The 22,650-nt window shown below is 58.6% G+C and overlaps 1 protein-coding gene and 1 pseudogene across 3 annotated transcripts in view; one reads left to right on the top strand and one right to left on the bottom strand.

Annotated features, from left to right (window-relative positions):
- The first annotated feature begins 7,638 nt into the window (after window positions 1-7,638).
- LOC128901923 (atrial natriuretic peptide receptor 2-like) lies at window positions 7,639-18,116 on the top strand (annotated as a pseudogene).
- Window positions 18,117-18,584: 468 nt separating this feature from the next.
- Window positions 18,585-22,650, bottom strand: part of LOC128901969 (tropomyosin beta chain-like) — a 67,773-nt gene continuing 63,707 nt past the window's right edge. Inside the window, exons 2-5 of one of the 3 annotated variants that reach the window (XM_054184186.1) lie at window positions 21,390-21,523; window positions 19,673-19,790; window positions 19,467-19,537; window positions 18,585-19,218 (exon numbers count right to left, since the gene is read on the bottom strand). In XM_054184186.1, coding sequence (XP_054040161.1) covers window positions 19,131-19,218; window positions 19,467-19,537; window positions 19,673-19,790; window positions 21,390-21,523 — 411 coding nt within the window. In that variant the 3' untranslated portion in view covers window positions 18,585-19,130. The remainder of the gene's footprint in view (window positions 19,219-19,466; window positions 19,538-19,672; window positions 19,791-21,389; window positions 21,524-22,650) is intronic. The other 2 variants (XM_054184184.1, XM_054184185.1) reach the window with 2 other exon arrangements.

Genomic DNA, 22,650 nt, shown 5'->3' with positions numbered 1-22,650 from the left:
ATGCGGCCTCCCTCACCTGCTGGCCACACTCTTCTTGATGCACCCCAGGATGCCATTGGCCTTCTTGGCCACAAGGGCACATTGCTGGCTCATGGTCATCCTGTGGTCCACCAGGACTCCCAGGTCTCTTTCCACCGAGCTGCTCTCCAGCAGGTCAGCCCCCAACCTGTCCTGGTGCAGGGGGTTATTCCTCCCCAGGTGCAGCACCCTACGCTTGCCCTTGTTGAATTTCAGAAGGTTCCTCTCTGCCCAACTCTCCAGCCTGGCCAGGTCTCTCTGGATGGCGGCACAGCCTTCTGCTGTGTCAGCCACCCCTCCCAGCTTTGTGTCATCAGCAAACTTGCTGAGGGTGCCCTCTATCCCCTCATCCAGGTCGTTGATGAATATATTGAAGAGGACTGGACCCAGTACTGACCCCTGGGGGACACCACTCGTCACTGACCTCCAACTAGACTCTGTGCCCCTAATCACTACCCTCTGAGCTCTGTCTTTCAGCCAGTTTTCAATCCCCCCCACTGTCCATTCATCTAACACACACTTCCTAAGCTTCCCTATGAGGATGCTGTGGGAGATGGTGTCAAAAGCCTTGCTGAAGTCAAGGTAGACCACATCCACTGCCCTCCCCTCATCTCTCCATCCAGTCATGCCATCGTAGAAGGCTATCAGATTGGTCAGACATGATTTCCCCTTGGTGAATCCATGTTGACTACTTCTGATAGCTTTCTTTTCCTCCACATGCCTTGAGATGATGCCCAGAACGAGCTGTTCCATCATCTTTCCAGGGATGGAGGTGAGGCTGACCGGCCTGTCGTTCCCTGGGTCCTCCTTCTTGCCCTTTTTGAAGACTGGAGTGACGTTGGCTTTCCTCCAGTCCTCAGGCACCTCGCCTGTTCTCCAGGACCTTTCAAGGATGGTGGAGAGCGGCCCAGCAATGACTTCCGCCAGCTCCCTCAGCACTCTCGGGTGCATCCCATTGGGACCCATGGACTTGTGGATATCCAGTTGACTTAATTGATCTCTCACTTGATCCTCCTCAACCAAGGGGAAGTCTTCCTTTGTCCAGACTTTCCCCGTTACTTTCTCCAAAGTCTGGGACTCCTGAGGGCTGGGCCGAGCAGTAAAGACCGAAGCAAAGAAGGCATTCAGTAACTCCGCCTTCTCCGCATCCTGCGTCGCCATGGCTCCTGTCTCATTCAGCAGCGGGCCCACAACTTCTCTAGTTTTCCTTTTGCCTCCAATGTACTTGTAGAAGCCCTTCCTGTTGAGCTTGACATCCCTGGCCAGGTTTAATTCCAAGGAGGCCTTGGCTTTCCTCGTTTCGTCCCTGCACACTCTGGCGGCATTCTTGTAATCTTCCCAAGGGGTCAGTCCCTTCTTCCACTTGCTGTAAACTTCCTTCCTCCACTTGAGCTTTTTCAGAAGCTCCCTGCTCAACCATGCAGGTCTCGTGCGTCCCTTGCCCGATTTCTTGCTCTTCAGGATGCACCGATCCTGAGCTTGGAGGAAGTGGTCTTTGAATACCAACCAGCTCTCTTGAGCCCCTTTGCCTTCCAGAGCCCTAGCCCACAGGATCTCTCCAAGCAGTTTCTTGAAGAGGTCAAAGTTAGCCCTCCTGAAGTCCAAGGTTGTGATTTTACTTCTTGTTGTTTTGTGCATAGTACCCATGATCCTGAACTCTATCTTCTTGTGATCACTACAACCTAGGGTGCCCCCAACCTTCATGTCCCCCACCAGTCCCCCTGTGTTTGTCAGTACCAGGTCCAGGAGTGCTCCTCTCCTTGTTGGCTCCTGCACCACCTGTGTCAAAAAGTTATCATCAATGCACTGGAGGAGCCTCCTGGCCTGTGCATGCCTGGCTGTGTGGTCTTGCCAAAACTGACCAACAGGGTATTCCATTCCATCTGCCTCATGCTCAGTATAAAAGCTGAGGGAGCAAAGGGGTCAGCCTCTTTCTTCAATATTTTCGTTCAAGTAGTTTAGTTTCTTCTAAACTCATCAGTCTCTCTCTCTTTCTCCCTCCTCTCCTTGGAGATGCTCTGCATCTGTCATTCATCTCAGTGGCCAGTCTGTCCCAAACCATGACATACCCTCTCCGGCTACACTAGTGGGTGCATCCCAGAGGAGGTTTTACCCCAGGGGGTGAAAGGGGGCAGCCAGTTTCAGTGCTCACATCTCAGGGGGACAACTGAGATCTGGGGAAGAGACACAGAAGGGATGTAGGGGCTGGAAGAAGTACCTCACTGTAAAGTTCAGTCTCTTTGATTTATCAGGTGGAGGTCAACAGCAGGGACTGACTGCACGTCCAGGCATGCCAGTGAGGAGTACTCACCAGCCATGAGCATCCCAGGACCCCATAGAAAGTCAAATCTGAGTCTCAGCATCCCCCCAGCAAGAGCTGGCTGCTCCTGCCTGGCCTGGCCCCAGGAAGGTAGCTGTGCCTGGGAAGAGCCAGGTGCCGCATCCCACTGAGGGCATGGCATCACTGGGCTCCTCTCCCAGCGAAGCTTGGGCACGGAGCTGCTGTTCAAGCCCCTGGTGCTGGAGGATGGGGCCCTGCAGACCAGCAGGGGAAAGTGGAGGGACAGGTGCGTGAAGCCTGAGCACCTGAGCCAGTGGATGCTGGGACAGGGTGACAGTGGCCCACCTCAGCCCTGCAGGAGGCACGGGGGTAATAAATGATGCTGGACAAGTTGCCATCATCAGGATCCAGGAGTGTTATAAAACCTGAATCTCCTGAGACTTCATCTGAGATTGCAGCTGCAGAGAAGGAAGCAAACAAGATCCCAGCTGGCATTGTGAAAGCAAACACCATAAACCCAAGGAAGTGCTGTGATTGCTGTTTTAGGCACTGGGGAGCTTGGCTCCTGCTCCCCACAAGCATTTTATTTTCTGTCTAAACAGCAAAAAAAACCCAACTCCAATATATCGCTGGGCCGACTGCCCCAGTTGTGTCTCGGGCCCCAGGGAAGCTGTGGGATGTGGGCACAGCACCTTGAAGATGCTTCAGCCCCAGAGCCCCCAGGGCACTGGGGCAGCGTGTGGGCAGGTTGCAGGCAGCATGCAGGCAGATGCCAGCTCTCTGGGAAGGGGGACAGGACTGGACAAAGCGCTACCCAGGGAGTGACAGCCGGCTCACACCACCCTGCCTCCCGCAGCTGGTAAGCCAGCCGGGATAGCTCCTGGAGGCTGGAAGTATAGGTGGGATCAGAGCCCAGGACTATGAGGCTGTTGGTCTAAAAAGGGGACAAAGCAGAGGGGACATGATGAAAAACTTGATGTCACCTTATTCTGCAGGCTGGCTGCCCACTGGACAGAGCTTGGTGCCACCAGAGGGGCGTGGGTTGGGAGGCGTGCTGGCACGCCCTGTGTCTCCCATGGGTGTCCCTGGGCTCGGCACCCACACCCCAACCCTCCTCGCAGGGGAGAGCCATTTCCACCTCATGGGTTGGACACAGTGTTTTGCAGGGGCTCTACAAGCCTGGGTTGGATGGTGTCTGTGGGTCCCCAGCCGTGGGATGGGGTCTGCTGGGTGCCTCCTCCCAGCTGCTGGTGGCAAGCAGGGCTCTGCGGTCTGGGCAGCCCCACAGCATGGCTCCCTCAAGGCTCCCTTGCCCTCTCTCACATGGTCTCATCCTCCCTTGCTTGCCCCCATGCTCCATCCCTCTCCATCATCCTTTGTCACTCTCACGGGCCATTTATCACAGCTGTGGCTGCTCTGTGACAGGCTAAGTTTTGGCACCAGTGGGTTAGCCACGCATCCCTGCTGTCCTCAGCGCTGGCAGAGTGCTGGCACCCCCCTGGCACCCCAGCACCCTGGCACCCCAGGTGCCCTAGCACCCTAGGTTTGCTGCTGTCCATGGCTCTGCCTGGGCTCCCCTCAAGGGAAACATGCTGGGAGGGCATGGGGTGTTTAGGAAAACAGGCCTTGTCACTTGCTGGCCATCCCGTGAAAATAAAAACATTCAGGTGGGCAGCTGCGCAGTGAGTGCGAGGAGGCCAGCACTCCATAAATCCCCTGGAGCTGGTGCTTTGTAAGGAAATGAGCACATTATTCAGCTCGGCTTAAACCCCAAAATGTTTCCTGTCCTGTGAGTCAGAAATAACCCTGGGAGATCATTACTAGGCCACGCAGGAGCTGCGCCAGCCAAAAAAGTGTCATGTGCCTGTCAGGCCTGGGGACTTGCCGGGGAGGTCTGGGGTCCAGGCACCCCATGATGGAGCAGCTGTCTGGGGCAACTCCCCAATGGAGGGGACTTTGCCACAACAGTGTCGTGCCGCTGGTGCCAACCACAGTGTGTAACTGCTTTGGGACATGCTGGGGAGCCCCTGGGGACTCCCAGACCTGTCCTGGGCACCATGTGCCAGTGGGGTGCAGGGACAGGGAGAGCCCCAGGGAACACCGGGGCTTTCCGGGTCCTGGATGGATCCCACGGATCTTTGCCAGCCTCTCTGGGATCAGAAAGACAAATCCCCTGCTCCAGCCATAAGCCCCCCCTGCACCCTGCATAGCCCCAGTGCATCACAGGTTGTTGGCTGGGACCCACAGGAGCACCCTGGGGTGCTGCCCTGCTTTGGGGACACCCTACAGGAAGAGCCATGGATGGCTGGTGGCTTCACGGTGGAAGAGACCATCTGGGCATGGGGCCAGGACCCCTCATACCCAGCCTGGAGGTCCTGGAGCAGATGGAGGGGAAAGCAATGCAGAGCATGCCCCCAGATCGGCAAGGGCAGTGCCCACCTGAGGGGGGACATGGGTGACATGTCCTGTCCCGGTGTCCTGCAAGGACACTTGTAGGGCCCTGCCGTGGGTCTGGGCACAGTGGGCGCTGGGGGCTCTCCCCACAGACACATCAGGACAGACCCTGTCCTGAACCAGGGAGATGACATAGCTGCAGCATTACACACATTTTTCCCTTTAAAACATTTGCCTCTGCTTCATTTTCTCCACTGTTGGCACACAAACCGCAAACCCAAACAAGGAGCCCTTCAGGTTGCGCTGACAACAGGAGCACAGGAAGTCCATAGATGCAAAGATCATCCTGTGTGCCTGCGCCTGTCTCATACCCACCTGGCCAAAGCCACCCTGACCTGGAGATGTTCTTCTTCCATTTGGGATGGGGTGGTCTTTGGAGGCCCTGGCTCCTGCCTGGATAGAGATGGGGACCCACAGTGGTGCCTTCTCCACCCTTGCCCCCCCTCTGCAACTCTGTTTACAGCCCCCAGCCTCCAGCGGGGTTGGGCTGCTGCCCATCTATGCTAGACCTCCCCATGCCCCAGTCCTGCATGTGCCCGGGCACAGCGGTGCCTGCACAGCTCCTCCACCCGGCCCGGAGGAGCCAGCCATTCCACAGGCATCCGCTCGTGGCGCCTGCTGTGCTTTTTACAGACACCTCCTGGGGCTGACAGGTTTCTGTCCCTGCTCTCCGTGCAGAGGTGAAGGCACTTGGCAGGGCCTTGCAGCCCGCTAGCTTGTGTTGCTGTGCTCCAGGAGGTGGAAAAACTTTTTAGCAATTAAAAAATCGTCAGCTTTGTGGACCTGGATCTTGGTTTCACCTGATGGGAACCCAGAAAACAAGATGGGAACCTCATGGGCATGAGCTGCCTGGGGCGGGCAGGCACAGCTGTGCCCTTGGTGCCCACCATGCTCTGGTGCACTGTGGGGACCTCCATGGACCACCAAAGACTACCACAGACCACCAGAGACCACCAAAGACCACCATGGACCACCACAGACCACCAGGACCAGGGTGCTGGGAACAGTCCCATGGAAAGAAAACTTGTCATCTCCAAGATGTGGGATGCCAAGTGCAGAAAGACTAAAACTCAGCGTGAGACTGGGGGATGGGGAAGGTGAGATGGAGTTACAGAAACCCTAAGGCATGGTGAGCCCCAGCCCCACATGCCCCAGGGAGCAGGCTGGGGGACGGCAAGCATATGCCTGGCTGCCTGACCGGGGCACAGTGCTAGCTACGCACCAAGCCCCGGGGAAAACCCATCCCCCCTTGTCTCCTCTCCTGCCATGTTGGAGGATGCCCTGGTCCCACAAGGGATGCAGGGTTGGTGCAGTCGCCCCATGTTCCCTCTGTCTGCCTGGGTGTCCGAGCAGCAGTGGGCACAGCCAGGTAGGTTGTAGCTCATGTTCCCAGTTGTAAGGGTACACGGTGTACAGGCGGCAGTAACCGGGCCCCTTCTGCTGGCATGCACACACAAACCACGGGGTGCTCCGGCACCCATGGCCCCCCCTAGTGGGGCACCCCATCCTGCCTGCAGCAAGTCCCCTCGGGCTGCCCCCACACCCCCTCCACCCCATCTGCTTTTTCCCCTCACATCTCTGTGTTTTTTTAATTTGCCAGGGTTGTTGCTTCCACTGGCTGCATTCTGCCTGCTGGAAACCACCCCCTCCCCCCGCCCCATGGGAGAAGGCGGCAGGCTGAGAATGTGAGGAATGCACCGCATATACGCTGCCCCCGCCGAGCCCCCCCTGCCCCACCGAGCACCGCCCGTCTGCAAATGCAGGGCACCGCTGCGTCCACCCCGGCTGGGGCAGCCCCCCATGGCTGCCAGGGCTGGCATCTCCTCGGGTCCTTCCCCAAATCCCCTGGGAGGACCGGCAGCCCCGCTCTCCCCAGGTTATCCCAGCCCCACGGCATCCTGGGGGGGTTGCCAGGGCTCCCTGCCCCATAGCCAGCGCTTGCCCTCAGACCGCTCCCCTGTGCTCCATGGGCTGCATCCCGGCCCCTCTACTCCCCTCGCAGCCTCCTACCCCACAGGCCTGTGCCATATAGCACAGGGGTTGGAACTTTAAAACCCGCAGTGGTGACATGCCGGCTGCCTCCAGCGCCCCCCCCCCCCCCCGACATTCTCTGCCTTCGGCCTCCCCCGCTTGCCAGCCCCGGTCCCCAGGGACCTCCCCAACCCCACCCCCCCACCCTCCCAGTGGGGACACCCACACCCAGGGCACTGAATGGTCCCCAAGGAGACACCCAGATCCCAGGCTCCCCCCTCTCCAGAGCCCGACTCCCCTTGCACCCCATAGCCCAAGACCTCCCCGAAATTCCTGGTGGGGACACTCATACCCAGAATGTATCCTTCCCTACCAGCTGGCTGCACCCCACAGCCATGTGCCTCCTCAAACCCCCCCTCTCCCTAGTGGGGATACCCCTCCCCAGGACACGCCTTTGCCAAGGCCCCATCACCCCCCTGCACCCCACTGCCCAAGACCTTCCCTAAGCCCTGGTGGGAACCCCCAGAACCCAGGCACCCTTTCTTCAGTCCCTGCCAACTGGGGGCCGCCAGAGCTGGAGTGCCTCTTCCCTAAACCCCCCACTGGAGACCCCAAAGCCCCTCCCCAATCCCTCCACTGGGGACACCCCGAACGCGAGCACCCCCCCCACCCCTCCCCCACCGGGCACCGCCAGACCTGTAGCGCCCACTCCCCAGCCTCCCTCTCTGGGGACATCGCCCCCCCCGCCCCGCGGTGCCGCCCATCCCCGTGCCGTCCAGCCGGGCGGGGAGCGGCGGCAAGAGGCACTGGCCGTCCGGGGGTGGTGCCGCCCGGGGGAGGGCGCAGGAGGCGGGGCGCAGGAACCGCGGGCGGTGGCCGGGGCGGAGTCGTCAGCGCGGCACATGGTTCCGCGGATGCCGACGCTGCTGCTGCTGCCACCGATGGCGGCGATCCCCGACGGGGCGGTCGCCAACCTGACGGTGGCAGTAATACCGCCGGAGCGCAACGTGAGCTATGGGTGGGCTTGGCCGCGTGTGGGGCCGGCGCTGAGCCTGGCGCTGGAAGTGCTGTAGCGGAGCGAGCCGCCGCTATAGCCGCGGCCCTTCTCGGTGCATGTCGAGTTCATGAGCTTGGAACTGGAGGGAGCTTGCTCCAAGTACATGGCACCACTCAACACCGTGGACCTGAAGCTCTACCACAACCCCGACGTCCTCTTCAGACTGGGCTGTGTCTACCCCACCACTTCCATAGGGCGCTTCACCTCGCACTGGCGGCTGCCGCTCATCACCAGTGGGGCGGTGGCAGCCGGTTTCAGCCGCAAACAGGAGCATTACGGCACAACGGTGCGTACTGGGCCCTTGGCCCCTAAACTGGGTGCCTTTGTCTCCCACCTCCACGCCCACTTCAACTGGAGCGCCTGCGCTGTCCTCCTCTATGTGGACCACAAGATGGACAACCAACCCTACTACTTCACCATCGAGGGTGTCTACCAGGAGCTGCAGGATGGCAGCAACCTCACCATGTGCCACTACATCTACTCCTCCGATGAGGGTGGCCCCGACACCGCCGTGCACTTCATCAAGGCACATGGGCGCGGTGCGCGAGGCGGCGGTGCATGGGGAGGAGGGGGTGTGGGGGGACCCCGTGCGGGGCAGGGCTGAGTGCCCATGGGGGGGGAGTAGAGTGGGCTTCCCGCAGGGGAACCTGTGCAGGGCTCGAGGAGAGGAGGAAGCAAAATCCTCTGTAGGGTGCAGCGAGGGGACAGGGATGCGGCGGGACCAGTGTAGGGCACAGCAAGGATCCGTCAGCACAGTGGGACTCGTGTGGGGCACAGCAAGGGGCTGGGGGGGGCAGTGGGACCCATGTGGGGCACAGCAAAAGGGAAAGGATACAGTGGGACCTTTGTTGGTCACAGCAAGGGTCTGAGGACACAGCGAGATCCATGTGAGGTGCAGTGAGGGGCCAAAGACACAGTGGGACCTATGTGGGGTGCAGCAAGGGGTGAGCACAGTGGAACCCATGTGGGGTGCAGCAACGGGCCAGGGGTGCAGTGGGACCCGTATGGGGCATGGGGAGGGGTGGGCAAAGCAGGTTTACATAGGGCGCAGCGAGGAGTAGGTGTATTTGGTTGCAGTGGGGCTGGGGGAGCAGCGGGACCTGCACTGGCAGCCCCCAGTTGGTGGGTGCACAGGGGACATGGCAGTCCCTGGGATCCCCAGGCCACCCCAGTGCCAGCAGGGGGGGGCATGGGGTCCCCCTGTCACCCTGTGCCAGGGGAGAGCCAGGGCAGACCTTCACCCTAGTGGGATGCATTGGTGTGAGGGGCACTGGGGCCACCCTGCCCTCTGCATTAGCGGGATCAGGGTGTCCCTAGGAGCAGGCTGGACCCAGACACCACTTTGGAGGCTGCAGGTGACAGTGTGGACATGGCCAGCTGAAGGGCAGTGCTGACTGCAGTTACATGCCAAGAGCAGCCCAGTGCTGATACGTTGAGGCAGCTGTGCCCTGCTCAGGGAGAAACACCCCCTAGCCTGATACCTGGGTGCCCCAGGCTGTTCTGGTCCCCACTGCACCTCAGGGATGGGGCTGGGGACGGCCCCACCCTGCTGATGGATGGATAAATCAATTTGGTGCCTTGCGAGTGCCCTGGGAGAGTGGCTATATTGGGAGTAGGAGGAAATGGAGGGGCTTATGGAGGCAGCTGGAGAACAAGGGCAACCTGATGCTCTTTCATTATTGATGAGCAGGGTGTATCAATCCTGGAGCCAGCCGCTCTGCGATGCTTCTTAATGGATCCTAAGTCATTAAGAAGGAGTGGAGCCGGAAGGAGTGGAGCCAGATGGACCAGTGGGAGATGTGGCCGAGGCTGCGTGGGGCCAGGCTGGGGGTATGTGGTTGAGGTGCTTTAGGGTGCTGGACCGGGTTCCCCCAGGACTGAGGCCAGTGGGGCTGGGTCCATGGGGTTGGGCATCCCATGGCGGGCTGCGGGAGCTGAGCAGCTTGTGGCTGCCCCTCTCATTTGCTTGGCCAAGGGGCTGGGATGTGTGCGCTGTCACCAGCTGTGGGGTGTGGAGCTTCACGTGGGACAGGGGCAAAGGACCATGCAGGGGAAAAGGCTAAAATCAGCGATTCCCATCAATGCTTCCAGCTTGGTGCCATAAATCACCCCGATGGGAATCGATCCCTCCTGGTGCAGGCAGGTGGTCATGGCTGCTGGGGACTGGAGGAGGAGGCTGGGCGTGGGCAGAGAGCTGGGGGCCCTCCAAGCTGGGATGCAGGGGGGTCTGGGCCCTCTGGCTACAGCCCGGAGCTGGGGGCAGAGTGTGAAGCTGGGTGCTTGGCCCCATGGGGATGGGTGCTCAGGGCTGCAATGCTGACGTTAGATGTTTTTCTAACTTGGGGATGTGGGGCAGAGAGCAGGGACCCTGCAAGGCTGTCCCAGGGGTGCTCACCCCTGTGTGGCATGGCATGGAGAGGGAAACAGGAGCTTCAGTCACAGCTGCATCCATGTCCATGCCCTGCAATGACACTGCATGTCATACCTCTTGGCATCACCTTCCTTCTCCCAGGTGATGGTCAGGAGTTTGGTGAACCTTTCCTGGGGAAAGCCGCTTCCCTGCCACACCCTGAAGCTGCAGATCCCCAACGTTTGTGGCTTTAAAGAGCGGGTGTGGGGGGATGTGGATGCATCCCCCCATCCTGTGTATGGCTGCCTTGCACTTTCTGTTGCCCCTCCTGGACGATGTGCAGGGGCCCACGTCTCTCCTGCCACTTGCAAAAGCACTGATATAATTAGAGCTGTGGTTGAGGGAATTACTGGAGCATCTGCCTGCAAAGGTCAGGTCCCCTGCCTGGAAAGATGGCCAGGTGCTGCCACCAGGAGAGGAGTGCATTTGGTCCTCATCCCTGCAATCTCTGTGGGTGTGGGATGGCTGCTTGGATGGGCCTGGGGTCTCCGCACTGCAGTGCCCTGCACTAGTGGGGCTGCCCGAAACTGGGATTTGCAGGGATTTGCTGCCCAAAACTGTGATTTTCCCTCACTTTAGGGTTTTCTTACATCATGCAGCAGTCAGTGTCCTGCCACCCCATCTGCATGCTCAGGGTCCTGCCCATTCCCTGGGGCCATGCACTCTGCTTTCTGCATCACGGGCATCCCCTAAATAAATGTCTGGGGGCCGCATGCACCTCAGCCTTACAGGACCCCATTCCCCTTGTCCTTGGTGATGCTGAGGCTGCCTTTGGCCATTTGCCAACCCCCTGGGGGATTGCGTGAGCAGGCAGGGGTGCTGTTGGACAGACAGGAGACTGGCATCTGGAGGCAGCTGTCAGCATCATGGAGAGCCCAGAGTATTGACCCTTCCCTTCTGCATGGCTCCTGCAACCTGTCCCTGGGGAACCGTTGAGGTACCGTGTCCCCCCCTGCTTAGTGGCCTTTGACCAGGTGGGGTTTTGCCACTGCCACTGTGGGGGCTGGCTGCCCGGGGTGTCCCACCATCTGCCACCAGCTGTTGTGGCTCCCCAGCCTGTGCAGTTCAACACACTGCCTTTTCCTGGTGCCTGCACTGGGATGGGGAGAGTCCCACCCTGCATCCCCATGGAGAGACCCTCAGCCTCTGCATGCTGAGGAGATGCTGGGCTGCCTGTCCCAGCAGACTGATTTGGGGAGTGGGTGATGGCACATTTCTGGGTGCAGGACCAGCAAAGTGGGGAAGCAGAGAGTGTTTATTTGAGGTATTGCAGCACTTGGCAGGAAACCATTTCTGACCCTGAAATGGGCTTTTGCTCATGCACAGCCCAAGCTGCTGCGATTTCCCTCTCCCCTGTGCCCAGGAGCAGCTCCCCACGTTGCTGTGGGTTTCCCGTGCCCAGGGTGGCTGCGCTGGGTTTTTTCTACCACCCATGGGCTGCCTTGCTGCTCCTGCAGGCAACCCCTTGCCAGCCCTGGTGCCTGTGTGGCCGGGTGCCTGATGACAGCAGGGACCCCATCCTGGGGAACAGGAACCCTATCCTGGGGCATGGCGCTTCCTTGCTCTTCCCAGCCCTCCCTGTGCTCCAGATCTGGCCAAGGTGTTGGGCCCCATGCAGAAGGGCTGCGTGCCAGGGCAAACACCCAAGCGTGACATTCCTCCAGCACTCACCACTGCTGCTTCCTCTGTTACTCAATCCTGGGTTCCCAGCCAGGCTGGCTGGAGCTCTGGTTTTCTGGGGGGGGAAGGAGGAGATGGCGGCAGGATCTTCCATGAGGGTGAGGATGACCCCTGCTCGGGGGGGAGTTCGTATACTCTCGAGCACCCGTCCCCATGGCCTGCAGTGCCCTGTGCAAGCCCCCTGCCCCCCCTCCCCCCAGTGCCCAGGTGGGCATCCCATTGGAGCTGGCTAAGCCCCCAGCAGCAGGCAGGGGCGTGCAGGGCGGCTGGCTGGGGCCTGGGCACCCCTTTGCCGCATGAGTCACACCAGCAAGATACTCTGTTTCCAATTAGCGCTGGCAGCTGCCGAAGGTGCTAGAATCTGGGAACCTATGCATTCCTGCCGCATGGCTGGCCAGCTGCGAACCCAAACATGGGTTTGTCCTATTCCCCAGCCCAGGTTCCCCAGGGGCCTCCAGTGCATGGTCTGGATGCCTCTTCTGGCCCCTGGGTCCCCTGGCTGGGGCTAGCGGGCAGCCAGGGGAAGCATTCCCTGTGTGGCTTTTGCTGGAGTGAGATGCGCATGGGTGCCAGAGTGGTGTGTGTGGAGTCTGTGTGTGGGTGCACACAAGGTGTCTGCCCCACATTTTGGAGCATTCCCCTTTTGTCCCCTTCAGCCCAAGGTGGCTGATGGGGCAAGAGTGGATCAGGGCCAGCAAGTGCGATGGGGTTGAGCGGGCTCTGTGGCCATGAAGCACATAGCATGAGAAGGCAGTGAGCCGAGCCCTGCCCCATCTGCCTGCTCCATCCTTTGCTCCCTGCAGCCGCCAAGCATGCCCCCAGGTTGCTCCACCCCGTTGCCCTGAGGGAAAGCATCCCAACCCACACCTGGCTGGGGTGCCCCAGGGTGGGATGGCATCGCCCCCCTGACGCCCCACATCTCACTGGCAGTGGTGTATCTCTGCAGGCTGTCAGAAATTCTGCGCCAGATCATGCAGCTGGTGCAGTGGGAGAACTTCACCAATGGTGACTACATCTTCTTCTACCTGGACATCTTTGAGGAGAACCCTGGCAAGCAGAGTCCAGGCCAGGACTTGGGGCTGTGTGAGGCTTTCCAGGTGAGCTGCGCCCGCCTGCCTGGGGACAGGGACCTCCTCAGCCTGGCCCCAGTGTGTGAACTGGGGTGCTGTGCTTGGTTGCAGATGGTTGTGGTGATCACCTGCTATGAGCTCCAAAATCCCAAGTATCAGCACTTCCAAACCCAACTCATCCTGCGAGCCAAGCAGAAATTTCTGGTGCAGCCCAACTACTCCCCGGTGAGTGAGTCCCCCTGCATGATGGGATGGTGGGGACCCTCCCCATGGGGCTGTGGTACCTCATCAGGGTGCAGAGGGTGGGACATGGCCACAGGCAATGCCAGAGGGCCTATTCCTGGTGGGAACAGCCACAGACAGTGCCATCCCCACAGGGTGTGTGCACAGCCCCAATGTGGGGTTATGAGGCTGGGGTGCCCCCATGCATGTGACCACGGCCGTACTGAGGTACCCCCCTGTCAGATGAACCTGGTGTTGGGCTGTTTCTACAATGGGATTCTGCTGTATGCCATGGTGCTGAATGAGACTCTACGGGAAGGCGACTCCAAGAAAAACGCCACCCACATCATTGAGAAGATGTGGGACCGCAAGTTCCAGAGTAATGGCAGGATGGGGCAGCTGGGACAGGGGTGCCATGGTGGCAATGGGACGTGGTCCCCATCCCACCTGGGTCTCTCTTCTCCCATAGGGGTGATGGAGCTGGTGAGCATGGACAACAGCAGTGATGAAGACACTGACTTCAACCTATGAGCCATGGGCAACCCCAAGAGCAGGCAGTATGAGGCACTGGGATCTTGCTAGCAGCTGGGGCTGGGGGCTGGTGGGGTGCACAGGCTCAGCTCTCTCTGATGTAGGTGGTGGGATACTACTCAGGTATGGAGAAGCAGATTCACTGGCTGGGCTGACCCATTCCCTGGGTGAAAGGGGCACCCCCCTTGGACAACTTGCCCTGCATTTTTGACGTGGATAACCCATCTTGTGATAAAAGTGGGTGTACTGGGTCCCCATGTCCTTTGGTCCCCAGCACCCTTCCCTGGGGGTGCATGGGAATCTGGTGCCCATGGCCAGCTGGGCCATGCTGAGAGCCCCTCCTGCCTGCAGCCCTCCTCTCCATGCTGGCCATCGTAGCTTTGGGCACTGACCTCACCTTCATCATGTGATGCACTACTCGGCACTGGTGAGGCCCCACCTCGAGTACTGCGTTCAGTTTTGGGCCCCTCGCTACAAGAGGGACATTGAGGTGTTGGAGCGTGTCCAGAGAAGGGCTACAAAGCTGGTGAGGGGTCTGGAGGACAAACCTTATGAAGAACGACTGAGGGAGCTGGGGGTGTTTAGCCTGGAGAAGAGGAGGCTGAGGGGAGACCTTATCACCCTCTACAACTACCTGAAAGGAGGTCGTAGAGAGATGGGGGCTGACCTCTTCTCCCTGGTGACAAGTGATAGGACGAGAGGAAACGGGTTCAAGTTACGTCAGGGGAGGTTTAGATTGGATATTAGGAAACATTTTTTCACTGAAAGGGTTATTAAACTTTGGAATAGGCTGCCCAGGGAGGTGGTGGATTCACCATCCCTGGAGGTGTTTAAAAAAAGGGTAGATGGGGCACTTAGGGACATGGTTTAGAAGTGGCTTTTGTCAGGGTAGGTTAAAGGTTGGACTTGATGATCTTAAAGGTCCCTTCCAACCTCAGCAATTCTACGATTCTACGATTCTATGATTCTATGTTCGGCATCTCCAGCTTCCTCATCTTCAGGTCAGTTGGGGCTGGGGAGCCTCTGCCTGGGCACCAGGCACTCCTCAGCCTGGCAGGGGAGCAGGCCTAACCCCCATGTGCCCCCCAGGAAGCTGATGCTGCAGAAGGAGTTTGCCAGCATGCTCTGGAGGATCCACTGGGACGAGCTGCAATTTGGGAGCCCCAAGTAGTACCACAAGGCAGGGGGAAGCTGGCTCACCCTGTCCCTGGTGAGAGCTGACAGTCCTGTGGTGCCACCCTCCCTTCCTGCATGACGCTCCTTCCTTACAGGGCTTCATCATGTCAATCCCCTACATGGCTTTCCATCCCCTACAGAGCTACAGCCCCATTCATCCATCGCCTACACAGCCCTCCTGCCCTACATAGCTCTCCATACCCTATAAAGCCACATTTCATCCATCCCCTACATGACCCTCCATCTCTTACACAGCCCTGAATCCTCTACAGAGCACTAGACCTCATCCAGCCTCTATGCAGCCCTCTGTCCCCTGTGCAGCCCTCCATCCTTTACAGAGCCACATCTCATCCCTCCCCTGTGCAGCCCTCTGCCCCGTGCACAGCCATACCTCATCCATCCCCTATGCCTCCTCCATCTCCTGCAGTGCACCATACCTCATCCTATAGACTTTACCTTCCCTACAGGGCATGCAGACCTTGTGCTGACTCTTCAGAGCCTGTGCTAACCCTTCCGAGTTTGTCCTGCACCATCCCCTGTACACCCCTGGGTGTCCCTGCCTGCCTTCATTGGTACCTGTTATCCCCCGCCCTGGGGTCCCCATCCCTAACCCCCTCCTTCCCTGCAGTGCAGCTCCAGCTACAACTCCCTGATGGCCACCTATGGCAAGTACCAGATCTTTGCCAACACCGGCCACTTCAAGGTCAATGTGGCAGCTGGGGAGCTGAGACCTCCCCCTCCAGACTCTCCCAGCCCTGCTGGAGTGCTCCCCCTTGGCTGCACCCCCACCCTGTGGGATGCTGGCACCTTCCTCCCCTCCTCAAATCCTCCCAGCAGGCACTGACCTCTTCCCCCTCCCTGGCACCCCAGGGCAATGTGGTGGCCATCAAGTACATCAACAAGAAGCACATTGAGCTGACATGGCAGGTGCTTTTCAAGCTGAAACATGTAGGTTTGGGGTCTGGGCTGGGGTGGGCACCCTGCTTGGGGGGCGCAGAGGATGGTTCTTGCAGTGAGGGGAGGGGCTGGTGAGAGCAGCAGCACATCTTCCCTCCTGACCTCAGCACCGTCTGGACTTCGCTTCCACCTCCAGATGCAGGACATACAGTTCAACCACCTGACCCACTTCATCAGGGCATGCATCAACACCTCCAACATCTGCATCATCACTGATTACTGCCCATGGGGCAGTCTGCAGGTAAGGGTGTGTGGGAGGCACTGGGGATAACAGCCACTCCTGGTGACCTGGGATGCATGTTGAGGATAGGGCTGTAGATGTTGGTAGCCACCCAAGCCCCATAAGACTCACAGCAGAGCTGCCCAAACAGATGTCAGAGGCTGGTGGAGGGGAGGGGTTCCGTGACTGGGTGCTAGGTGAGGCTGGTGCCAGTGCTGACGTCCCAGGAGGTTGGTGGGGCCTGCTCAATGTGCTGCCCCAGGATGTCCTAGAGAATGAGAGCATCAACCTGGACTGGATGTTTCGCTACTCCCTCATCAATGACATCGTCAAGGTACCCAAGCAAGAGGCATGAGTGGCTGGAAGGGGGTCCCTGGGGGGTGCCAGCTTTGCCATGTCCATCTGTCCCATCTGCCTTTGTGCACAACAGCATCATCGGCCACCATGGCAGCCTCAAGTCATCCAATTGTGTGGTAGACAGCCGCTTCATGCTGAAGATCACCGACTGTGGGCTGGCCAGCTTCCACTCACCTTGCGATGGTGAGGATACGCATGTCCTCTATGCCAGTGAGTGCCTGTCGATGAGGACTGGGGGGACAGGCTGGCCCTGCCTCACCACTCCATGGCCATGTCCCACTGCAGCCCCCCTGCTTCAGCAGGGTTTGGGTGGGCCAGTGGCCATGGCACCGCCTGCCCCCCTCCATCAGCACCAGCAAAGCCCACCTCCCTCTGCAGCCTCTGGAGGCGGGGAACCAGCCCCAATCCAGCCTGGGAGACCCTATATCCTCCCATCCTCTGGGCTCTTTGACCCCCTGCCCTCTCCCCCACAGCTCAGCTGGCTCTGAGCCATTCCCGGGGCCTGGCTGCCCCGCAGGACACTTCACAGTTTCTTTTCAGTACCTGGCTCTCAGCAGAAGTTGTGCCCATGTCACCCCCTCCCAGGGTGAAGGGGGAAACAGGGGCTCCCGCTGGGACTGGCCCCTTGGCCAGAGCAGGGCAGGCTTCAATGCTGTGTCTCTCCCCCCACCCCAGTCTCCCCCTCCTCTGTATATAACCCCACAGGGTCATGTAAATACACCCCCCAGATGTAAATATAGGAGTCGCAGCAAACTATTTTGTTGAAATATAAACGTCCCCAAACCCCTTCATCCCCTGACCTCTGCTTTTCTCTGCCATGGAGTGCCAAGTGGGGTGGGGCGCTGGGGGAGACCCCAACATTGAGCTCAGCCTGGGCTGGGGACATCTGCCTGGAGCATCCTGGAGCATTGTACCCAGGGGGGTCTGGCCATAGTGTGGGGCAGGGGTCCAGGCAGGTGTGGGGAGCCAGGACAGGGCAGATGTGGCACAGTGGTGGCTGGCAAGAGCTCGGGGTGGTGCTGGAAAGGCAGAGCTGCTGCAGTGGGGTTTGCTTTGGCAGGAGGGCTGCAGTGCGTTCCTTTGAGCTCATGCTCTGGCCACGCCACCGCTGCATCTTACTGGAACCCACCTGTGCCTGGGGACAGGGACAGGGGCTGCGTGTCACCCACTGTGGGCGCTGGAAGAGGGCACATCCCAGGGGACGGGGCCGCACCAGGGCTCTCCCTCCATACCCAAGGAAGAGGGTTGGGACCATGTCATGGCCTGGGGGGCTCTTTATAGCTTGTGTGGCCGGAGCCAGCAGCACTGGGGGGCACAAGGCAGGAGCTGCTCCAGGTGATGGCAGTGTCAAGGTCTGTTCGGATCTCTCACATTTACAGGACAATGTACTCTGTGATTTAAACTTTATTTCATGAGCTCATTAAGAAATATAATAAACAAACACAAGCTCAATCCCCTTTTGCCCAGACTAGTCTATCACATTAATTCACTTATTCATCATTCAAGTCATAAGATTTCATAATTTATAACCCATAACTCTTAATAACGTGCACCTATGAGCAAAAGAAAAGAATTAGTTCCCTAGCCGAGAGTGAAAGTGCTTATCCTTTCTCCTCCGTCACTGTTCAGGTGTCCCCTGTATCACACCAGGAAGCATGAAAGCCTCAGAAGTCCAGCTTCTGTTAGATACGCTTCAAAAGCTTTTTGGGTAAGCGGATGTTTTATACCCTCCAGCTTGGAGGTTTGGTTTATACATTTCCATAAGTTAGTGGATTCTGCCAAAACTGCCAGACAAAAGATGATGGCTGCAGGAGACAGCCAGCTGCAGGTGATAATGGCTGCATAACAGCCCTTTAGCTCTTCCTGGCTACCTGTCCTGGCTACATGATGCTCTTGCTTTGACCTAATGGCACTACTCCCAGCATACATCAGGCCTTAGCATGAACTACTTAGCCAAAATCTGAGCAGGAGTTGAGTGAACAGTCACATGGGGGTGGAGAAGGTTGTGTTCCTCTGAAAGGGACTGGCCCCAGTGCAGATGCTGGTGACACCTGTAAGAAAAATCTAAGTATTGTAGTGGAATACTACAGAGACAGAGACGGGCACCCATGAGCCCCACAGGACACCTCTGGTCATCCTTTGCCCTGGTGGGGGACCCCAGCACCCCCAGACTCTACGCACTCTGCCCAGCCCCAGCAGCCCCGCCGGGTCCTACCTTGTCAGCCTGTGCCTCCAGGGACTTCAAGTTGTTGGTGACAATTTTCAGCTCTTCCTCTAGGTCACCACATTTACTACATCCCGAGCAGGGGCCACCAGGCAGGGGAGCAGGGCCAAGGGGCAGGTGAGAGAGAGGAGCAGAAAGAGAGGACATTGGGAAGGAAGGAAGGAAGGAAGGAAGAAAGAGAGAGAACAAGTTGAGAGAGGAGAAAACTCAGGCAGCGCAGGTGGAGAAGAAGCAGAGCTGCTACGAGGGGAAGCTGCCAGGACGCATCCATTCCTCATGCCTCCTCACATTTGCATTGCTGCTGGCTGGGCTCCCGCCAGCCTTGCCAAGAAGGAGAGCAAGCATGGAAGGATGGAGGAGCATGCCCAGCCTGCGCCCACCATAGAGAGAGGCGAGGGGAGGTCGGCAGCAGAGGCAGTGGTGCAGAGAGGAGAGAGGTGGCTCACATGGTTCAAGAGACAGTGACAGAGAGAGGGGGGCTGCTGCGTGTTGCCCTGTGCCCCTACCCCAGTACCTCTTCCTCTGAGGCAATGAGGGATTTGAGAGTCTGGTCCATGGTCCGCAGCTCTTCTTCCAATTGTCTCACTCGGCTGGGGTGGAAGAGGGGCACCCCGGGGTGGAACAGCAGAGAACAGGGTCAAGGATGTGCTGCCGGCAGGCTGGCATCCCCCTGCTCCCAGCCTGTGAGCCCAGGGACCACCCCAACAGCAGACCCTGCTGTTCCCAGGGAGGGATGTCCCCGTCCCCACATGGACACACAACTGCCCCCAGCTGCCCGGGACTCAGGACAAGGGCCGTGTGGGACACCCACATGCTGCCCGCTGGGAGCCCTACTCACCTCTCCGCCACCTCTGCTCTCTCCTCCGAGCGCTCCAGCTCTCCCTCAAGGACAACCAGCTTGCGGGCAACCTGTCAATGGCAGCAAGGGGCATGCATCAGCCCTGCACTTGCCCTGGCTTGGGGCACAGGGCTGTGGGAAGGCAGCTCTGGGTGCCACCAGGGGATCAGCACTGGGGGAAGGGGCATGCGGGCGCAGGCATGCACCTCCTCATATTTGCGGTCAGCCTCCTCCGCTATGTGCTTCGCCTCCTTCAGCTGCATTTCCTGGAGCTCCATCTTCTCCTCGTCCTTCATGGCCCTGTTTTCAATGACCTTCATACCTCTGGGGAAAGCCCAAGCCAAAAGATGTTACTGCTGTGGGTCGATGTGGCACCTGCAACACCCTGCCCACCCACTGTGCCCTGACCCTGCCATCCTCCAGCTCCAGAGGCTTGGGACACCTGCACTCGCTGGCCACCTCATGCAGTAGGGTCACACCAGTGGTACCCCAAGGATACTCCTGCGCACAATTAAAGAAGCAGAGCTGACCCCAAGGCCACCCCAGGGCCGTGTCCCAGAGCGAGATGTGGCCATGGTGCCTCTCAACCAGGCAGGTCCTGAACCTATCGTCTGGGGGGGTAAAAATGTGTGCAGCCCAGGATGAACTGGCCGCAACCTCCACAAAAGCAGCCTGACAGTCCAGCAACCTTTAGGAAATGCTAGAAAACATCCTGCAGCAAAGCATTTTCCCATTCAGGTGTGATGCTCACAAGCAGGGTGTCACCGAACCCCCACAGCAGGGACTCCTGCAGACTCTTCTCCTCTTGCTCAGATGCTTTTGCTCAAACTGGTCTTTGCCAATGGAGGGAAGAGCTCACATAACTGTCAGGAATGCCGTGAAACGTCCCAGCATTCCCATACAACTTGAGTGCCCTTGCCTGCACAGCTCCTGCCCAGTAAACCTGCTTGCCATGAGGATGGGGAAACACACTCTGCAGAACTTTTTTTTTAATGAGGCTGGTTCATTCTCAAAGGTCAACCATGGTTCCCAGGTGCAGAAGTCCCCTCCTAGGCCATTGCTCAGCTCTCAAGCAGAGGAAGCTGCTCGGGGGCAGAAAACAGGCTCCGAGCACCCTCTGGCTTTGGTTACAGACTTATATTTGTATAAGCACCAGATCAAATTTTTCAGGATTTTACGGGTGCCCTGGAAATTTCAAAGTGTGCCAAGAACGCCCATATCTGGGGGACTTCTCTGCATCAAGGCTTTGCTCTTTCCCTTCCGGGTCTGCAGGAAAACCAACGCAAACCCCATAAGATCACTTCAGGGTGTAAGAAAAATCTAAGTATTGTTTTTGCAGAGGAACAACTTGGCCAGTCTGCAATGATGTAGCTAGAGAATGATTAACAACACAAAGGCTTATCAGGAGACATGCAAGAATGCTCATCCCTTAGACAAAGGAGAAACCAGTCCGTGCCAGATCGGTGGTTTAACGGGAGGATGAACGTTTAACTGAGACCAGCAACCATGGGCAATAATACCAAAACAGGGAAGAAAGAAACAGGTGAAGTAAGGGGTTTAGGAGGGGTGATGGGGAGAAGTAAACAGAGGCGGAGCGAACGGGAGTAGTTTTAGGCGAATCGGATAGGCTGTAAACCCTGGAGTACCTAGCCAGTGGGGAAACAGGGGAGGGAAACTTCGGCCGGGGATAGGGAATAAAAAGAAGTTACTTTGGGACCTCAGGTGTGCCTACCTGCTAGGTCACCCCTTCTTGCAAGAATGTTTAAATAAAACGTGCTTCGTATCAATCACTGCCTGAGCCGTGGTTATTGGATAAGGAGCATTTCTCACAAGGGGAATCCCCAAACCCCACTGCGAAACCAAGGGGGCTGCCTGCAATCAAGGGTGACCCAACGCCACCCTCACTGTCCCTCCCCATCACACCTCTCGCTCTCATCAGCCGCTTTCTCAGCCTCCTCCAGCTTCTGCAGGGCAGTGGCCAGGCGCTCCTGGGCTCGGTCAAGCTCCTCCTCCACCAGCTGGATACGGCGGTTCAGAGAAGCCACTTCAGCCTCAGCCTGGGGGAGCAGAAACCCCTCAGTCACACCATGTGACATATATATATATATATCTTGAGATATAAAAAGCTTTTTTGGCAGTTACTTTTGCATTCACTACCCAGAACACCCCTTGGCACTATGCAACAAGCCTGGCTGGGGCACGCATCCCATCACCTTTCTATAGGGACAATGGGTCTCTCTCCATCCCTAGCACCCTGTTTGATGCTGGCTCCTCCCAGCCACGCAATGAGCCCGGCCTGTGCAACCCCTCCACTGTGTCCTCCTTGCACCTTCAGCTCCTGCCTTGGAGAGGGACGAGGCGCGTTCACCAGGGTAGGGTGGCTGGAGCAGTCGCACCATCACGGGGATGGTATTTGGGGTTTGCAGAGCAGTGAGTAAAGGGGGAGGAATGTCCTGTGCAGCTTTGCTCCCAAAAAGGAGACTGAGGATGCTTGTGGATTTCCTGTTTACAGAGGCGGTGGAGCAAGCCGGGAACCTCTTCTGTGGGGACCCCCCGCCAGCCCTGTGCAATGGGGCAGCCAGAAGCTGAGTGCAGCCCCCTGCCCCCCCCCCCAACTCTTCCCCCTGGCTGATGTACAGCAAGGCACTGGGGGCAATGGAGCAAGTCATCCTCAGCAGGCTGGAGCCCAGCTAAGCTGCAGCCACCAGGGCCCATGGGACTGGGGCTCCCTGCTTCCCCAGGCTCCCCGTGCATGGGGTCAGGAGTCAGGGCTGGCCGGGAGCAGTGGTCCTAGGCCCCACCAGCCCCTTGATGCCTAGCCCCACGCTCTTTCCATTTGGTAAAGGCCCCCTGCCTGCTCCATCACCACCGCCGGGAAACGCTGCTTCAGCAGCTCCTGGCCTCACTCCCCACCGGGGCAGTTTGTGGGGAATTAAAGCCCCAGATGCAAAGAGATGAGCAGCAATGAGACCTTGCCACTGGGAGCAGCCCCATGCACCAAGATGCAGGGAGGCATGCGCCAAACCCGGGGGATTAATGTCTCTTGCTTATTCACAGGCTGGAGCAGGCCTGGCTGGCTGCAGTGCCCAGTCCTGGCCAGTCTCGTGCTCCAGCACTGGGGGACATTGGCCAAGCAAGGGGACCATGGGGCTGACACCCTGCTTGGCCCTGCTGAGCACCCATG

Source organism: Rissa tridactyla, chromosome W (assembly GCF_028500815.1).
Source record: "Rissa tridactyla isolate bRisTri1 chromosome W, bRisTri1.patW.cur.20221130, whole genome shotgun sequence".
In the NCBI taxonomy this organism is placed as follows: Eukaryota; Metazoa; Chordata; class Aves; order Charadriiformes; family Laridae; genus Rissa; species Rissa tridactyla.
The sequence above is the reverse complement of the archived record's forward strand: the minus strand, read 5'-3'. Positions and strand labels throughout refer to the sequence as shown.